At 45.2% G+C, this 20,286-nt stretch overlaps 1 protein-coding gene across 2 annotated transcripts in view; it reads left to right on the top strand.

The window, feature by feature from the left end:
- The first annotated feature begins 2,787 nt into the window (after positions 1–2,787).
- The window catches only part of EGFLAM (EGF like, fibronectin type III and laminin G domains), a 203,972-nt gene continuing 186,473 nt past the window's right edge, over positions 2,788–20,286 (top strand). For both annotated transcript variants that reach the window (XM_047766743.1, XM_047766734.1), the window contains exon 1: positions 2,788–3,197. In XM_047766743.1, coding sequence (XP_047622699.1) covers positions 3,101–3,197 — 97 coding nt within the window. In that variant the 5' untranslated portion in view covers positions 2,788–3,100. The remainder of the gene's footprint in view (positions 3,198–20,286) is intronic.

Raw genomic sequence — 20,286 nt, 5'->3', positions numbered from 1 at the left:
AGAAGTAAGGTTTTATCTCAATGGCCTGAGGATCAAGAGTGCTTGGAGGCACTCAAAAGTAAAACATAACAATTTAATCAAAGGTAATCCTTGCAAAGGAGAAACAAAAGGCCTCTGAAGAAACTAAGCAGCTTCCAAAACGCCCATGGCCCTCTGCAGAGGGTGGGAGGCGGGGTGGGGGCCAGGGCTGAGGAGGTGGTATGGACACATGTTGAGAATATCAGCAAGAAGCCTGAATCTCAGGCTTGCAAAATTCACAATGAACAATTTGTACAGGTTTTTGAAAAGGCACATTCAGAGCAAAAATGGCCTGGATTGGATGGTGCTGTTTTATTAGATAACAAAGAGAATGCAAACCCTGGAATTTAGCAATGATTTCATCCAGCCCCTTCATGGTGCCAAGATACACTATAGGCAGAGCCTTGTATTAAACACGCAGATCTCATGATTCTTGGTGCACTGCTCTAATCTGCTCTCCACCTGTCTTTTTTAAAGTCTGGACTCTGGAATCAGACCACCTGGATTCAGTGGAAGCTTTGTCTCTCAGGAGCTGCATGATTTGGAGCAGGTTACTTAACTTTTACCCACTTCAGTTTCCTCATCTGTTATATGGGGATAATAACAATAACTACCTCGTATGGTTGCTATTGGGATTATATAGTACTTCAAAGAGGGTCTGGTACATGGCAGGAGCTATATAAATGGGAGCCATAACATTAATGTTTATTACTTCTGATTTCTACATCAGGGAGAATCTTTTTTTTTTTTTTTGTCTTTTTGCCATTTCTTGGGCCGCTACCTCGGCATATGGAGGTTCCCACGATAGGGGTCGAATCAGAGCTGTAGCCACGGGCCTACACCAGGGCCACAGCAACATGGGATCCGAGTGCGTCTGCGACCTACACCACAGCTCATGGCAACGCCGGATCCATAACCCACTGAGCAAGGGCAGGGATCGAACCCACAACCTCATGGTTCCTAGTTCGATTCGTTAACCACTGCGCCACGACGGGAACTCCAGGGAGAATCATTTTTAAGTGGGAAAGAGCAGAACCAACCTGGGAAGTATCTTTATGGTAGCAATTGCTTGGCTCCAGGTGCCACTTTAGGTCGGCTATAAGAAATGTCTTTCTCATAAAAAGAGCTATCCGACAAGTTTGGCCTGGTGGTGATGTAGATGTTCCTTGTCACGGGTGGAATTCGGGCCAGGGATGATGAAGGGCAGATTCCTGCGTGGAATGGTGGCAGGGCCTAGATGATGCTAGGGGTCTAGGATTCTGCTACCCTTGAAACTTAGCAGCCTTGAGGGCAGTCACGTTATTGGCTCCCAGACATGAGTTTGTCATCGCTTTGGAAGTGAAAAAGCACGGTCTGTACAACTTTTCCCCTCCAGCTCCATGTAAAAGGACTAGCCCTGGTGTCACATCTAAGACTTCCAAAGACTTCAGTGGGAGTGGATTCTGAATTTCTTTAAGGACAGATGCACATCTGAGAACGCCAACACATAAGGGAGCGCATTTTCAGCTCTGCTAACAAACCAGATCTGGCTCACCACAAACCCTCAAGCCAGGGGATACTTCCTTCCTAAAGGAGGAGCAGAAATCTTATGGGGGGTGGGGAGTGGAGGGAGATACTCGAGTCAACATCGTTTCCTACAGCGCTCTCAAACCCAGGATAACAATGGAGGGCCCAGGACGCCGGGAGCCTCCGCTGCGCGCTAAGGTGAGGACGGGGCGGGGCGGGCGCGAAGTTCCCTCCGTGAGCGGCCGCGGCTCCCTCTGCGGGGTACTTCCTAGGGCCTTTGATCTTTCCCCAGCAATTGGCGAGGGCTGCGTTTTCCTCCAGGTTTTTTCCCTCTTGGTTTATTTATTCTGCGTTCTCTTCTCTCTGGCTTGAAGACCAGCACGCCAATGTGCAACCGGACTTGAGTCCCGGGGTCTCCTCTCTCGCAGCGCCACCTGGAAACCCGACAACAGGCACGTTTTATTGAGTCCTCGGCAGCAAATCCAGAGAAGGGGCCTTTTCCGGGCCAGGAAGCCGATCTGGCCACAGGGATCAATGGCCAGGGCACCTTGTTGGTCTCCAGCCCCAACCCCGTCGGCGTGCGCCCCTTCCCAGCAGGGTCTTCCAGGTCAGCCCGGGGGCTCGAGTTTGCTTCTTCACCCGACGCCAGGTTAACCTGGAGCTTCGTCTCCTCCCTGGAGGGTCTCAAGTTGCTTTCCTGCGTCGGAAGGGCACCCCACTCTCCCGCGCCAGGCCCTAATCTCCTTTGGGCGTTTCCAACAGAGTGGCAGACTTCAGCTCTCAATCTGCGCGCCTTAAATCCCATTTATCTTCTTAGCGCCTAGGTCCCGGCCGGCCCCGCCCCCTCTTCCTCCTGCCCTCCTCCACTAGCAAATCGTAGACCCTTCCCCCTCGCCCTGTTATTCCCCTTCCTCCAAATGCAGTGGTCTGGCTGGGAGCAACCTTTGGAGGTGTTGGGGAAAGTACTCAAGGACGGTGGTAGCGACCTAGAGGGGCGCGGCCAGAGGAGAGTATAGAAGGGGAGGAGGCGGCGCCGCAAGATTTGCGGATCAGGACCAAGACAGAGGGTCCTGGACTCGCAGTCACCTCAATCCTGCCCTGCATCCCTAGTGGTTGAAGTTGGCCCCTCCTAGCGCCCCAATCTAGGTCACCAGCGGGGGAGGGCTGCGCTGGGGGTCACTAGAGAGGTGATGGGCGGGCTCTCTGCCCCAGGGGTAGGCGAAGAGTAAATTGCCTCAGGGCCTGCCCCTCTCACTTCCACTCGATTGTAATTCCATCCCCGGGCCGGTCTAGCCTCCCTCCCTCCCTCGGCCAGCAGGTCCCTCCCCGTCGGCTTCTTCCGCCGCCCCTGCCCCTCCCGCCGGAGAAGCCCGGCCGCTCGCAGCCGGCTTCACTCCCGCACGCTGACCTCCTCCCTCCTTGTTCTCCTCCAACGTTCCTGGTCCAGCTCCCTCAGTCTTTCGCCTTCTACGAGAGTCAGAGGATCCGCAGTGGCCGCTCCCCCCACGTCTCCCAGGAGACGCCCTTTCCCTGTGCGCCCCGGACTTGGTGAAACTTTGCCGGCGCCCGTGGTGAAATGGATTTAATCCCAGGCGTCTTGCTCCAGCTCTTGCTCCTGGTTTCCAGCCTCGGACCCGGCGTGGTGCCGCTCAAAGCAGCTCTCAGAAAACCAGGTAATGCGCGCAGTGCTTCGGGGGACACCAAGCTCGGAGCTCCTAGGTCCCGGTCCATAGCGAGAACGCAGAGCGGCAACTCACCGCTTAACTGGGTTCGTCTCTGCCCAGAGCTGGGAAAAGAGGCGAACCTCGCCTCCCCTCCCAAGCCCAGGCGGTTCCAGGGATATTTGTTTGTTTAAGGAATGATCTATTTTCCAGACACCGTAGAGGTGGAGGGCTCCGTGTTTGACCACAGAGAGCTGGGAGTGGGGGCAGCGATCATGCTGTCTCAATTACAGAGGATTGCAACTGTGCAGGAAAAGTCAAACAGCTCCTCCTGTGTTTCTAAACAGCTTATTGAATTCATATTGTCCAGAGCCTAGTCGTTTCCTGTTAACTGTCTTGAAGATTTGCCTGGTGTACCCTATGCCCATCTCTGGTCCTTCCCACGCACTTTGTAGGAATGTGGCCTCTGCCGTTGGGACCCTCTTCCACTCTAGGGTCGGTTTCTCAAAAAGGAGCGCCCGGGGGCGTTAATTTTTTATCGTGTTTTGGGCTCCAGTCTTTGCTCTGCGATTTAAACAAAGATGTATGGCGTTGTAGGCTATAACAATGGACTGGAGAGAACTTGAAACACAGTAACTTGAATTTCCTCTAGTTACACAGGTGAAAAGTCTTGGTGTGTTTTTGTCGACTTTGGTTTGGCCTGTGTTGTGAGATTGTTGAAAGCAGAACATTCTAAGCAAGAAAAGTTCTAAACATTTGTTTCTCAAATCATGATTTTTATTCTTCTTTGCTGAGACTATATTTAGAATTCAGAAAAATCTGTTTTTTCTTAGTTTACTTTGTAAGCAGGGTTGTCTTATGGGATTAATTATATTTTAAGAACAATGGAAAACAATATAACTTTATTTGAATGCAGTGTGCAAAACTTTGCAGAAAGCGCAGTTTGTCTTCACAAATAATGTTTCTCTAACAGAGACAAACCGGAGGGAATTTATCAGAGGGCAAAGAGAATAATCTTGGCAGGTTCCCATATAGCTGCTTAAATATCTTCACTGCTCAAGGATCTCTCCCTTTGGAAATATGACTTGTTGCCTCTCAGCTCTGGAAGACACCCTTTACCCTTCAAGTTGTATCTGTTATCACCTGTGCCTTACTACCTGCCTTCAGATTTATAGTCATTATCATAATCTGAAGCACACCTAAATTATGAGCTGTTGTATTTCCACTGTTTATTCATTTTGAAGAAAATAGCAGCAGTCCAAAGTGATATTTTATTGCTTCTTTTCCTACATGCACACAGACACACATGTTCAAGGATTTCAGTGAAGGACTTCTTTCTAACTCTCCTCCTTAAAATAACCACACAGTGATCAGTTGCATTCTGTGGGTTTATTCGCATAAAACCAGCTAATCATAATTTTTAAGCCATGCATAGTAATATCTATAGTTCTTAAGCACCATCAGTGTATGTAATGTTCTTTTAAGGATAGATTTCAATTCATGCAAGCAGAGTTGTTTTTTTTTTTGTAAGTATTTCACAAAAGCTTGCTGTATAAAACTCATGCTCATATGGTTCACCATATTTCCTTTCTTATTTTTTGTAGTTCTTCTCCTAAAAATATTTCCTACCTGGTTCATCCAGGGTCTTATTCAGTTCTTCATGCTATGAATATGTAATGTTGGCCTCATTGGTTTTATTTGAAGCATAGATAGAGTTTTCATAGTGGGAACTCTACCTTTTAAATATTTTGGCACATTAAATATCAAATCTGAGGTAGAAGGAGTGTTTGGACTAGGTTCAGCCTAGAAGAGTTTCTCATTACTTTATAATATAATTTTATCCAGACACCAGCTTTCGTGTTGGAAAGCCGCTCAGATTAAAATGACAGCTACTTCATAAACTTCAGGGGGAAAATTTCCTCCTGGGCTCATTTACATCCCTTGGAAAGACTAGTTTTTGATCCGGAAAATTGGTCCAGATTAAAAACGGAATGTGCCCCACTTGGCTCTGATGTGAACAGCCACCAGCTAATTTATAATCTTCCCCAGACACCAGCAAATCCTGCTAGTATCCAGATGGGAGTTTCTTTGTACCTTGTTTCCTCAATAGAAATAGGTTTGTGTGCAGTGCTTTGAAGGTAGCATGGCTACCACCTAAGGCATACTGAAACAGTCCTGTTTTATTTGGATGACCCTGTCTTTCTCCTCACACTCCTAAGCCTACCTTTGACAAATACAGCTTTGTTGGAGAAGCCTTGATTCAAAATCCACCTGAAAATTCCCCATCCTCACCTCTGTGAGAAAAAAAAACAAGTAGCAGCTTCAACTACTGGTCTCATTTGCCTCCACTGTAGGCAGCCTTTCCTTCCACCCCAAAAGAACTACTCCTCTGTCACTGAGCATTAATATAGAAAACTGCATTTGCTGAGACTCATAAGAAATGATAGTTTTCAAGTTAAGTCAAATTAATAATAGTCGTTTAGGAGTTCCTGTTGTGGTGCAGAGGAAGTGAATCTGACTAGGACCCATGAGATTGCAGGTTCGATCCCTGGCCTCACTCAGTGGGTTAAGGATCCGGTGTTGCCGTCACCTGTGGTGTAGGTTGCAGACACCCCTCGGATCTGGCGTTGCTGTGGCTCTGGCGTAGGCCGGTGGCGACAGCTCCGATTCAACCCCTATCCTGGGAACCTCCATATGCCGCGGGTATGGCCCTAAAAAGACAAAAGACCAAAATAAATAAAAAGTCATTTAAATGTATTTCACAAAACAGAAATAGGCTTATAGACACACAAAACAAATTTATGTTTACCAACGGGGGAAAAGGGGGAGGGAGGGATAAATTAGGAGTTTAGGATTAATAGATACACACTACTATACATAAAGCAGATAAACAGCAAGGACCTTTTGTATAGCACAGGAACTATAATTAATACCTTGTAATAATGAATAATGCAAAAGAATCTGAAAAAGAATATATCTGAATCATTCTGCTGTACACCTGAAACTAACACAGCATTGTAAATCAACTTTAAGTTAAAAAAATAAACCAGTAATAATGAACACGAGTTAAGTACTTGCTACCCTGTTCTAAGAACTCGACACATACTGATTCAATCAACCTAACAGGTCTGTGAGATGGGTGCTGCTACTAGTGTGAGGCTGGAGAGGAACTTGTGTCTTAGAGAAGTTAAATATCTCTCCCAGGGTCACACAACTAAGTAATGGGGGGAATGGGAATGTGGGCTCTGATATCCAGGACCAGGAAGGAGTCCACGGCAGCCCAGTTCCAGAGGTGTTCAGCCCTTCAGGGAGGGCATCTTTCTCCTGCATGAACGAGGGAGCTCCCACAGGGCTCCCAAATTCAAGTCACAGACCTGGCAGGAAGGGAAACACCAGAGTTTTATAGCCAGGCTGAGTGTGACCAAGTTAGCCTCAAAAGCTGAGCTGGGTCGAGGACCCAGATCCTCCTGAGTGATCTCCAGCACTTCTCTTACCCAGAGTCTCACCAGGACATGCAGGCAGGACTGTTGTTGTTCTGATGTGGGGCAGGAGGAAGGGAAAAGGAAATCTGCTTATGTGGAGCCACGTGTACTCCCCTAGGCAGGTTGGGAACACCTGGTGCTCGCTTAACTCTCTGGCTCAGAGAGAGGGGCTGGAAGGGAGCTGGAGGGCTCTGCCTTTCCAGCTGCCTGAGGTCCCAGAATCAGTGGTACAAGGTCAGCCCTGGAGGGGCAAGGTTAGCCTTTGAGGGGAGAGGCAAGTCTCTTATCTTTGCCTTTCCACTTTTCCCTCCACATTTCCCTACCTGAAAAGGTGGATCAAATCGAAGCTCTAGGGCAATTCAGAAAGAAAAGACAAAAGCCTGGAGGAGCAGAGCAGAGTTAGCTCAGGGGCAACGTGCCTTGTTCATTGATGCTGGCCAAGACCTGCGTCTCCAGGTGGTTTCTTTCTTTTCTTTTTTCTTTTTGCATTTTAGTGGTGCACCTGCGGCATATGGAGGTTCCCAGGCTAGGGGTCTAATCAGAGTTTCAGCTGCCGGCCTACACTACAGCCACAGCAACTTGGGATCCTTAACCCACTGACCGAGGCCAGGGATTGAACCCTCGACCTCATGGTTCCTAGTTGGATTCGCTTCCTCTGTGCCACTACAGGTGCTCCTCCAGCTGGTTTCTGCTGCTACTAGTGTGAGGCTGAATGGCTAATATCCAGGGGTCATCTGGTTCAGTAACCTCCCCACCTCAGCATCAGGAATAACCTGATATTCACAAGAGACTGGTTATGCCCTTGCTGCAAGCTCTTATCCAAATCCTTTTCCCAAAGCATGTAATTTGGGGTGCTCAGATCTTACGGATGCCGCCCAACTCCCTTTCCAACCAACCCTGCTCCTCCACGAGGCTGATCCAGATTATCATGCTTGAAAACTGGACCACACAAACACCATGGGGGGGGGGTGGCCTGCCTCTCTATCTGTCTATCATCTCTGTGTCATCCATCTGTCTGTCTGTCTATCTATCTCCCCTCCACCTAGCTCCTAGTATCCCATGCAGTTCAGGCACTATAACAGATATATTTCCACCTGATCCTTCCGTCCATCAGCCTTCCTACCTTCCCATTTGTTTCTATGTCACACATAATCCCTATAAACAAGCCCCTGCTTCTTTCTCTTTCCTTTGATTCTCCATGAATTAAAGGGACAGAGAAGTCACAGTGAAGAGTAAATATGCATAATTCTTTCTCATGAAAGAGTGACTTGACCAGAAAGGAACTGAGTGGTGCTTTTTGTTTTTGCTTTTTGTTTCTTATCCTGAGCCCAGGGCTTTAAGAACCTTATAATTCTTTTGGGAGTAGTTGTCTACCTGTTCATGGGTTACTGTAGCTCAGAAGTGGTCCAGTGACCCAGAGATGGATTTCTGGAAAACAGGGACACAGGTGTCTGAGGCAGAGGTGGGATCTCAGCTCCTGCAAGGCTATCCTGGGAAGACCCTGCTTCACCTATTCAGCAAGCAGGACTGTGGTTTCTCCCAATGGACTAAATGAGTGATGTGATATCCTGATTGCAGTAGAGAATCATTTGAGCTGGTCAAGACCCCTGCCACTTGTCACAGCCTGACAAGCTGCAGGTATTTGACATGCACCTGCTTTTTCAGGGCTAGAAGAAAGGAAAAGGTGAGATGCTTCAGAGTTTAAATGGCAGTTCGTAGGGAAAACCCCCCAAACTCACTTTGATTCCATTTGGTGTGGACTGCCGCTTTGAAGAAGGACCCCAGAGTGTGGCTTCAGCCTCCTGAAATGAACTGGAAGACTTTTGCCTCCTTGAGGAACCCCTGATTTCATGGGATGGCGTGGCTGGGCTTGGGGAGCAGGAAGAGAAAGTCAAATCAAAGTGATGCCAGCAGAGGGCGCACTTTCCAGAGCTGACCCAGGCAAGTCGTTCCTGAACTTCCGTGTGAATAAGAATTCTTGGAGTGCCTCCCAGACATCTGGTTTTTTAACCAGAACCTCGGGTCACTTGGTTCGTGTGGTTCACAGTCCACACTGAGGGACAGGACAGAAGAGAACTTGGGCTCCTCCCACTGCCTCCCTTCCCACAGTACCTCCACCGCAGGCACTCGCCAGTACCTAAGGTCTCCACTTCACAACACGCATCTGTATTTTAACCAGAACAACCTAGGGCTCAGACTTTCTGCAGGGTTTTTGAAGCTAGGAGTTGGGACTTGAGGGGTTCTGGAAGCCCCTGAAGGACACAGGAGGGACACCCTGCAGTGGAATCAACAAGAAGCCAGGCGGGACTGTATGTGACCAGCCCCTCAGTCCCATCTCTCCCAGATTCACTCCCCCCCCACCCCACGCAGATTCCTCCTTCAGCCTGGTTTCTCCTGGCTGAGCAGGAAGGCTTGGGTGAAAGTAGTCTGTTCTTCCACAAATTTGGGTTCAAGTTCTGACATTGTTTTCTTTTATTTTTTTTTTTGCTTTTATAATTTTTTTAAAATTTTTTATTACTCAAATGAATTTAATGACATTGTTTTCTTAATTAGTTACATGGTGACATGGGGCTAGTTATATTAGCTCTCTAAGCCTGGGCTTCCTTGTCTGTAAAAATAAGATAAGGAAAAAACCTACCATTTAAGGATTAAATGAGGTAATGCATTTACCAAAACATTAAAAAGGATTAGAAACCTGAAGCTTGAAGGCAATGTTTATGAAATTGGGATGATTTAATCTGGATTGGGGGGGATATGTCTGTTTCTAGGTATCAGAATAATTAACACAGGCACCTATGATTGATAACACGATTTAATTTGTCCTGAGTTGTGCAATTTTTTAGATATATTGACAAATCAGAAAGACTCTGCGGTCAACCACATGCCTTGATTTGGGGTTTGGAAATGTGGCCGTGAGGTTTGTGGTCTTGCTTGAGTGGATTCTTCTGAGAAACAGTAACCCCAAGGGTGATGGACAATTTTTGTCTGGAAATTGTCATGTGGAGGGTTTTGCAGCGTGTGATGGGGAGAGCAGCTGTTCCTGAAAGAGAATTATCCAGACTGACCTGTGACTGGGTGTCCTTGAAAATCTCAGTGAAGCTAAGAAATGGTCAGGTTTTGCTCATTGATTAGATTTGGAGCAATTTATAAGCCACTGCTTATGAAAGAGAAGGATAGAGACGAGGCTCCAGTGGGTTCTTCCTTTTTCTACTAATGATTCTGGCATTTCCACAGCTGTAAAAAAAGAAAAGAAAAGAAAACCCCACTTACCCAAGATAACCCCACCAGCTTATTTTAAGAATCAAAGGAAATAAAGCAGACTAGTGCTTTGAAAGAACTGAAGTGCTACACAACGATAGGATATTATTATCTACCAGTAATCACAGTAATTATTATTACCTTGACCAGCCAAGGATATACTTTCTGCAGCTTTGGTCTCTTTTTCAGTCTCTTCCTCCCCATTCCCCTAAAGACATTTGAAGATTTTTCTTTGTCTGACTCTGCAAATCCTGAGCAAAATCTTAACACTTGTGTTTGCTGACAGGGCACCCAGAACCCCGAATCAAATTTAATGCAATGTTAATGCTATTTATTTTTCTTGGTGCAACAAGTTTATATGAACCAGTTAATGGTTTACATTTTGCAAAAGGAGTTGTATCAGCAGGCAGTTTTCTGTAACATCTGGGCAGTTGGAAACATAATACTTAAATACAACCTGAGTTTAAAGCCTTCCTTGGACAGATGGCTAATTTTATTGATCTAATCTTACACTTACGAATAAGTCCCATGATCCTTTGCTGGTAATTCTTAGAGTGAGCAGAGACATAAATAAACTGCATGATGGCTGTGAATTAGATGCCTGTTTGTAATTTATTTTTTATTTTTTTGTCTTTTGTCTTTTTAGGGCTGCACCCGCTGCATATGGAGGTTCCCAGGCTAGGGGTCAAATTGGAGCTGTAGCCGCCAGCCTACACCACAGCCACAGCCATGCCAGATCTGAGCCATGTCTTCAACCTATACCACAGCTCAAGGCAACGCTGGATCCTTAACCCACTGAGTGGGGCCAGGGATCGAACCTAAAACCACATGGTTCTTAGTCGGATTCATTTCTGCTGCACCATGACGGGAACTCCGAATTTATTTTTTAAATACTTCAGTATAAACAGTCATGGTGTGAATTACTTTAATCTCTAGCCTATGGGTGCTTAAGTAACATTTGATGTAATCCAGGATAGAAGGTACCACTCCAGCATTAGAGTTTACATTTATTTTAATTGATTGTTGACTGTGCATACCAGTGGTTACATATTTTGAACTTCACCTCTGTACTGGCCAGGAATCCACACTCCAGGGCTGATTGGTTACCACTTGAAGAACTTTCCTACAAAGTCCACTCTCAAAGGTGGGTGGGAAAATACTTCAAATGATGTTAACAAAAATCCAGGCTAGAGGGTTTGTTAATTGGCACAAATTGTGTTAGAAATAATGTCTTCATTGGTGAAATAAAGGATTGGCTAGAAAGACTGTCCCTCTATTTTTCCATGGACAAAGAGTAACAATCCAGCAAGCCCGAGAGTGGAACTGCTTTGGTGCTAGGCTGCAACTGAGCTCCATTCAATCCTGAATCTTTCTCACTGAACAGTAGACTCATTTGCCTGGTGCCCTTCGATGATTTGCTTATCCTGCCTGATGTATCTGCCTCGGCAAGTTGCTTGCTGCTGTAACAAACAACTCCACATCTCAGTAGCTTGACATAAAAGTCATTTACACCAAGTCCAAAGTGAATGTTCCTCGTTGGGCAGTTCTCCTGGGTTGTCCTCCTCTGAATGGTGACTGGAAAACCTGAGTCATTCTATTTTTAATAACTCTCTCTTTAAAATGGATCATAGAAGGTAAAGAAAAAGGAGACTTGTGTGGGAGATGTTTATGTACCAGGCCAGAATATGGTCACAGCCCCCTCCCCACCCCCAGCTGTAAGGAGCCTGGGAAATGTAAGTCAGCTGACACCCAGGACGACAATGACCAGAGGTGGTGGTGGATTGTCTCTGATGTAGTGCTTTGGAAATCCTAAAAGGACAAACAAGAATGTTAAAAGAATAAGTTATTTGAGAATTTTTGTGACTTCGTACATATATGGCAGAATTTGGCCTAGAATTTGCTTTCCTTGTAGTGTATAACCTGGTTGAAAAGCAAGATAGGAGTTTCTACTGTGGTTCAGAGGATTAAGAACCCGACATGGTGTCCTTTGATCCCTGGCCTCGCTCAGTAGGTTAAGGATCTGGTGTTGCCATGAGCTGTGCTGTAGGTTGCAGACATAGCTCCAGATTCTGCATTGCTGTGGCTGTGGCATAGGGCCGAAGCTGCAGCTCTGATTCAGCCCCTAGCCCGGGGACTTCCATAGGCAGCCCTAAAAAGAAAAAAAAAAAAAAAAGGAAAAAAAAAGCTGAAAGAAAAGGAAAGGATAGGTACTACTTATATTACTTGTTGGAGACTACCACGATTTAATAAAAGAATCTAAAAGCCAAGTGGTCAAATTGACTTGTATCAGTTTGCAATAATGTCCAAAATTTGGTGTATGTTCTACATGACTATATGCTATTTGTAGCTACATATTTCCTACATTTTACAAAAAAGTAAAATTAACCCATTTAAAAAGTAAAGTAACTATCCAGTGGGTTAAATAGAGTGAGTTTCTAAGGCACATCGACTAGAACTCCAGTTTTTGCCACAGTTTTCTCGAAGCTCCTTCTATTTGTGTCCCATAACAAAAAGGACTATTCATGGTAGAATAATTTATTCAGTGAGAGATGCATCTTAAAATATAAAAATCATTTTTTAGACACCGCAGCCTGCTTTGATGGGGATGAAGATGGTGTGGACTGAGCCCCCCAAAATAAATTGATACATTGTGTTGAACCACTGCACTTTTCAGAGCACTTTCATAGAAATGCTCTCGCGTGATCCTGTACCCCTTCCTCCACTGGGAAGTCAAGAGCAAATGACTTAGCAAAGGAGAAACAGGCTCAGCGAGGACATGAATCCAGGTCGATAACCTCTAGCTCCTGATGCTTCCCATCAATCCAAGGGGTGTTCCTGCAGCTAATGGCCAAGAGCGTGGTTGTTGTGACGTGCCAGAGTCCAGCTCTGCAGCCAGGAAGGGACCTCGCCCCTTTTACTTGCAGAGGCTCCATGTATATCTGGGAGCCTCTGCAGAATGAACTGGTAGTGTGCTCAGTCATGCTTCAGACTGGTTGATGTGTCTTTTGCAAAATATGCGATGACCGAGGGGCTGTTTGCAAAGGGGAAAGAAGCAGCTGTAGTGGCTGGAGGAGTGCTCCAGAATCCTCATGTGTCTCCTATGAAGATCCTTTCGGGGTCTTAGGGACACCCAGGAAACAGCCTGGCTTTGTACTTCCTCCACTGTTCCTCCAAGCTTTCCATTCCTCCACTCTTTAGACATCTTCTTTAGGGAGGTGATATTTGCTAGACCTCCACTGCAGCATTTTCCAAGATTTATCATTCAAGTCTCAAGGTTTTCTGTCTTAAACATCTCTGTGATGCTCTAAGGGTTCCTAGTGGGTGTAGTTCAACAAGCAAACTATTAGGTTAGAAAAAGAAGCCTTCTTTTGACAGCTGTTTTAAAGTAATTGGTAGGCTTTGACCACAACCTGCACACATAATGCACATCCCTGTAGCTTGGAGGAATTGTAACAGGAAGCCAATCAAACAGACTTGGGTTTGAGTCCTAGCTTTAAAAGTTATGACTCCTGATCCCCAATAGAGTACTTAATCTCTTTATGCCTTAGATTTCTATCTGAAATTTAGGACTCATAATACCTACCATGTTGGTTTTATCTGATAAGTCAGTGAAATAGTATAATGACTGGAAGTGCACTAGGGAGATACTCATACATTTGGTACATAATGGGCACTCCAAAGTTGGTCCATTTTAATTAGGTTCATTATAGTCCATGGAGTTTACATAGTAGGAGAGATGGTAGTTTTTCCATATTTACTATAACCCCAAATATTACCAACATTGACCCAAAGTATAATTGAGCTTAGGCTCCCATGAGAATGGAATTGAAAGGAATTTCATTTCTTTAATTTCATATTCTAGACTCTTGGAGTTTGTATCATCAGATGATGATGACTTTTGATGTCTAGATCAGTCATAAAGTTCATGTTATTGATGACAGATCAGGAGTCAGCTTAGAGTTTAATAAAAAAAAAAGAGCTAATATTCATTTTGGGCTTTGAATAAAACCAAGAAGAAAGAATCAAGATCCTGTATGAAGATTATATATAGCTGCAGTAGTAGTGATAGATTTTCATGTATCATCTGTATGGCTCCATACCCAAAGAGAGGTTCTTTGCAGTTAGAGCATTAAGAAAAATTTCCTTAGCTCCGTTCCTCACTGTGGCGTTAAGAGAATAAATATAAAAGATGCTATTTCTATGATAGCTGCTCTCTCCCCATTTTTGAATCAACCATCCTCTCTGCCAGAATAATCCTTCTAAAATGCAGTTCTAATCCTGTCCCTTTTGTGTTTCATATTCTTTTCTGACTCCCTACTGCCTTCCTAACTCAAAAGCTGAGCATCCGAGGTCTATCACAGTATGGTCCCCCCCCTTACTTTTCCTGTCTTCTCACTGAATAGATCATCAGTATTCTAGTGAAGCGTAGACTTCCTCTTTGTTTTCCTGATGCTGAACATGTCCACATGTTGATCTCCCACCCCCTGGAATATCCTTCCCTCTTCTCTGCCCAAAGAAATGCAATGACCATTCCAAGCATGGCTTGGTGGCCCCTCTTCTGTGAGGTCTCCAGGTATCCTCCCAGCCAGAAGCCATTTCTGGCTTGTTTTATGTTTGGGGTGTACCTGGCCCAGGTCCTCTCTTAGATCTGTAGCTTTGGCAAGGAAAGCACTATGTCACCTCTGTGTCCCCCCCCCCCATCGCCTGGTGGAGTGTCTTGCTTGCAGTTTGGCCTTTCCCAGACAGCCATGCAGTGGAAAACGATGGACTCGATCTGGGCAAATACATTTGAACACAGTGTGATTAATTTGATTGGGCTCCCAGCTCCCAAATTCATTCCGTTCCTCCATCACAATACAGAAAAGGTGTCACCTCTCTGTGCCAACATTTTTTTCTCAACCTGAGCAGACATTTGAAAACCCACACTGCCGTATGATTTAGAGAAGGAAATAGCCCAGGAGTCAATCTGCAGCCCTATGTAATTTAAGTCCTACCTCCATGCTGCCAGAGGCTATTGGAGTTGTGGATTTTTAAGGAGCATCTGATTGAGTCCATACTGGGAAATACGCCATTTTTGATCCCGGGGGCAGAGGTAGAGTTTGAAGTAACCTGGGGGTCTGGCTCAGACCTGCCTTTTTGTCATGTTTTGGGAGGATAAGAAGTAAAGGCCACAATGCTGTTTACTCATACATCCAAAGATAGTGGGGGAGGTGGCGTTAAAACAGTCCAGTGCTCAGTCCCCCTCCTTCTTCCATCTGTCTCTGAAACCAAAGGAACATGAGACTTGTGTGGGAATGGCATTGGCAGTGTGATCGAAAGGTCAGGTTGCAGGAGAAGGGATAAAACCCGTCCATCTCTCGTAATGAGATCTGACTGCCAGGTCGGGAGGAAAAACAGTCCTCAAGTTCTTCAACAGTCTCTTCAGTTTTATTGTGCTGACCCTGGCTTGCTTACGGAGATCGATTCTGTCATCCCTGGAAACTAAAGCAGCCAAAAGCTAGAGTGTTTGCAAAGGTTTTTCTGGTCTTTGTTTTCTAAGGACTATCACGCTTTATATATATATAATATATTATGTATAATATATAAATATATAAATAATATATATGAATGTATATGTAAATGCAGCTGGAAAATAAGCCACATTGTAGTAGCAATTAAAAATGAACAAAGTAGGAGTTCCTGTCATGGCTCAGTGGTTAACGAATCCGACTAGGGACCATGAGGTTGCAGGTTCAATCCCTGGCCTTGCTCAGTGACTTAAGGATCCAGCGTTGCCATGAGCTGTGGTGTAGGTCTCAGACTCGGCTCGGATCTGGCGTTGCTGTGGCTGTGGTGTAGGCTGGAGGCTACAGCTCTGATATGACCCCTAGCCTGGGAATCTCCACATGCCGCTGGTGCGGCCCTAAAAAGACAGAAAGACCAAAAAAAAAAAAAAATGAGCAAAGTAGGTGCTCCTGCTGTGCCACAATGGGATTGGTGGTGTCTCTGGAGCGCTGGGATGCAGGTTCGATCCCTGGCACAGCACAGTGCATTAAGGATCTGCCATTGCTGCAGCTGTAGTGATGTAGGTCAAAACTTTGGCTTGGATCTGATCCCTAGCTGGGCAACTCCATATGCCAGGGAGGATGGCCAAAAAGAAAAAAAAAAAGAACAAAGTAAATGAGGGAGTTCCCTTGTAGCTCTGTGGGTTAAGGATCCAGTGTTGTCACTGCTGTGACCTGGATCATTACTGTGATGTGGGTTTGATCCCTGGCCTGGGAGCTTCCATGTGCCGTGGGCACGGCCAAAACAAACAAACAAAAAAAATGAGCAAAGTAAATGACATGATGCTAAAGTATTTAAGGGGAAGTGTCCTGATGTCTGACATTTACTTTGAAATACATCAAAAATCAGATTCACTGATGGAGAGAGGGGTTGGGTGTTGATTCCTGTGCGATGAAGCAGGTGTAATAAAATGTTCCTGGTAGCATCCGTGTGGTGATTATACACATGTTCATCTAAAACTCTTGCACTTTTCTATGCTGTTTGGTTATTTTCATAATAAACTGACAGAAAGGGGTGAAATAAGTATTAAGGAAACAAAAGAAATGGCTACGTTGTTTATCCCACAAAGAGTGAGGATCTAGCGTATTCTGCTCTGCCCCCAGATTGCGGTGGGTTTTCTACTCTCGTCCTGCTCCTCCCTCCATATTTACCCGCTGCCCTGCTCCTTGCTCCCTGGGGCTGGCCTGGCTGTGTCACCCAGACAGCATCGCCCTTTGGCTTTTCTGGGGTTCAGCTGATGGGAGGCATGAGAAGGGGATCAGAGAAGAGCAGGGGAGAGACTCTGTTGTACTTTATCCCTGGTTCCTCCCTGCTTTGGTCCTGCTCTTCCGGCAGCAGCTGCGTGTCTCTAAAACCACATGGCCCTCCACGGCTTCCAGCTCCAGCTGGCTCCGTATTTTTCTCCACTTGCATCTTCTGCCCTGGTGCTGGTCTCTGGGTGCATCCCTACCCCTAATTGTTCCTCAAAGCTGTTCACACTCCTGTAAATAGTCTTTTTTTTTTTTTTTAAACCTAGGATTGCCACATTTTTTTTTTAATTTATTAAAGTGTCGTTGATTTACAGTGTTGTGCCAATTTCTGCTGGACAGCAAAGTGACCTAGTTGTACATATAAAATATGGAACGCTTCACAAATTTGCACATCAGGCCATGCTGATCTTCTTCTCTGTATCGTTCCAAAGTTAGTACATGTGGTGCCAAATTGAGCGCTGTAGGTAGGCTTTTCATTACAATATTTTAAAATTAAGTAAATTCTTCTTCCTGCGGGGACCCTAATTGCTACCCTTGGTACCACTGCTTTGTGATAAATGCTCTGTTTTTACTATTTTCCTCCTTAGGTGTAACCATGAGGTTTTGATTAGTGTTTAGCTTGCATTCAGAACCCTCTGAGGATCAGGTCTGATTTAGCCTAAGGATGCCTGCTGTAAATCACAGAGGAGCTATTAGAGCAATAGAAACCTTGATCTTTTGAGAATGGGCCCAGATCTGCTGGCTTCTTGGCTAAGAGCACATTGAGCTTGACCTATCCATTGCTGTGTGGTGTTGAGAAATGATTGCAGTCATTCCAGGACTCTTAATAGAAATTCTAGGAACTCAGAAGTTTCTGGAACACATATGAAATGAATGGAAGATAATTCTTCATCTCTTGAGAGAGTCACCGTGAACCCTAACTTACCTCTTGTAACTCCAGGGAATTTGACCTCAAGGGACCACATCAAACTAGGGCTTTCTCCCACTTCCGTTAGGTTTGTGGCTGGTTTTGATGCCAGTGGTATTTTTTCAACTCTGTTCTGATTTCTTCGCTATAAATATCTTGTATCCAGTATTCTCCTGATCTGTAGAGTTGAAAATGCTTAGTATTCAAACTTTAAAGAATTCATTAGGTTACATCCATGGCCATTACTTGGATTGCCCAGTAACAGACCATAGGATAAGGATTTGATTTTTCTTCTTTTTTTTAAATTACTCAATGAATTTATTACATTTGTAGTTGTACAATCATCATCACAATCCAATTTTATAGGATTTCCATCCCACAACCCCAGTGCATCCCCCAACCCCCCAAACTGTCTCCTTTGGAGACCATAAGTTTTTCAAAGTCTGTGAGTCAGTATCTGTTGTGCAGAGAAGTTCAGTCTGTCCTTTTTTTCAGATCCCACATGTCAGTGAAAGCATTTGATGTTGGTGTCTCATTGTATAACTGACTTCACTTAGCATGATAATTTCTAGGTCCATCCATGTTGCTAATCATGCCGGTATTTCGTTCCTTTTTATGGCTGAGTAATAGTCCATTGTGTATATGTACCACATCTTCTTGATCCACGCCTCTGTCGATGGACATTTAGGTTGTTTCCATGTCTTGGCTATTGATAATAGTGCTGCAATGAACATTGGAGTACATGTGTCTTTGCAAGTCATGGTTTTCTCTGGATAGATGCCCAGGAGTGGGATTGAAGGATTTGATTTAAAGTGGTTTATTTGAGGAGTTCCCGTCGTGGCGCAGTGGTTAACGAATCCAACTAGAAACCATGAGGTTGCGGGTTCGATCCCTGCCCTTGCTCAGTGGGTTAACGATCTGGCGTTGCCTTGAGATGTGGTGTAGACTGCAGACGCAGCTCGGATCCCGCATTGCTGTGGCTGTGGCGTAGGCTGGCAGCTACAGCTCCGATTAGACCCCTAGCCTGGGAACCTCCATATGCTGTGGGAGCGGCCCAAGAAATGACAAAAAGACAAAAAAAAATAAATAAATAAAAAAATAAAGTGGTTTATTTGAAAAGTAAAACAAAGCCAAGCAAAACAGAACAACATGGATAAGTGAGACAGGGAGTCCACTGAGAAGACAGATAGTGAAGGTTTTCTCATCAGACAGGTTACTCTGTGGATGATGAGAGCTTAGACTCATGGAAGAGTCTAACTTTAGGAAATGATGTGGAACACGTGGCTCAGGGTTATCCTATTTAAGGGCCAGAGAACTGGGGTGTTTACATCAATTCTGTCCTTCTCCAGGGGAGGGCGGCTTCCAGGGTGGGTCTTAATCCCCTAGCACCTCCTGCCTGTCAGGCTTATGGGCAGAGCAGTTTTCTCTGTCTTCTGAGAAACCTCTTAAGCCAAGAGTTGTAGAGGTTAGTAGCTGGAAGTGGGCTGGCCAACATTGAAGGGTGAAGCCTGAGGGATTATGGTGGCTACTAACAGTTCTTCGCACCCATAACTGACTACTTTTATTTGGAAATGCAAGACTGAATGTCACTTACCATTTTGATGGACAACTTCCCTCCCCCCAAGGAGTTTATATATCATGAAAAGAAGGAATGTTTAAAAACACCAAGGAAGCCTCTTTCTTAGTCTCAACCTATATCAAGATTTTTGGGGGTGGGGCGGGACTTTTTCTATTGCAGTACAAAATAAAGACTTTTGATTGAACCAGTTCTCCAGTTGGAGATATTCAGGAAGGGTGACTGCTTGGGTTTTATTTATTTATTTATTTTTAAATTTTTTTTTATTTTTTTTGTCTTTTTTTGCTATTTCTTTGGGCCGCTCCCTTGGCATATGGAGGTTCCCAGGCTAGGGGTTGAATCGGAGCTGTAGCCACTGGCCTACGCCAGAGCCACAGCAACGCAGGATCCGAGCCACATCTGCAACCTACACCACAGCTCACGGCAACGCCGGATCGTTAACTCACTGAGCAAGGGCAGGGACCGAACCCGCAACCTCGTGGTTCCTAGTCGGATTCGTTAACCAGTGCACCACGATGGGAACTCCTGCTTGGGTTTTAGATTCAAGACCACCATCAGCACTGACCCTCTCAACCCCACTCCCCCCAAAAGCTTTATTTGTTAGTGCTAATTAGAAGGCCAATAGAAATTGCAGTCTTCATGGCTTAAGGTTATGCTTTGTTGTTTAGAACTTGAGTTCAGGCTGTTGATTATTACAACAGGGAAGAACCCACTTTTACATGTAAAGGCATGACCTCACAAAGCAGTAATGAGAGCTAACATTTACATAGTGCTTTGCTATGTGCCAGGCACTGGTAGTAACTGCACAGCCTCCTAAGGCTGGCATCACAGAATCCTAGAATTTTAGCACTAGAAGGGACCTGAGGGGTAACTGTGTAACCCTGTACAGTCTAGAGAAGTTAAGTCACTTACCTAAGGTCATGCATCTAATTAGTTAGGAGGATCAACATTAAGACCCAAGTCTTCTGACCACCCAACCTAGTGCTCTGTCAGCTAGACCCACCACCTCTGTGATCCTAGGGGAAAGTAGAGACTCATATTCTGTTTTCATTGACCATCTCCTTTTGAATTTGGTCTTGCTTAT

The sequence above is a fragment of the Phacochoerus africanus genome, chromosome 1 (genome assembly GCF_016906955.1).
Source record: "Phacochoerus africanus isolate WHEZ1 chromosome 1, ROS_Pafr_v1, whole genome shotgun sequence".
In the NCBI taxonomy this organism is placed as follows: Eukaryota; Metazoa; Chordata; class Mammalia; order Artiodactyla; family Suidae; genus Phacochoerus; species Phacochoerus africanus.
This window is presented reverse-complemented; position numbering and strand designations above follow the sequence as displayed.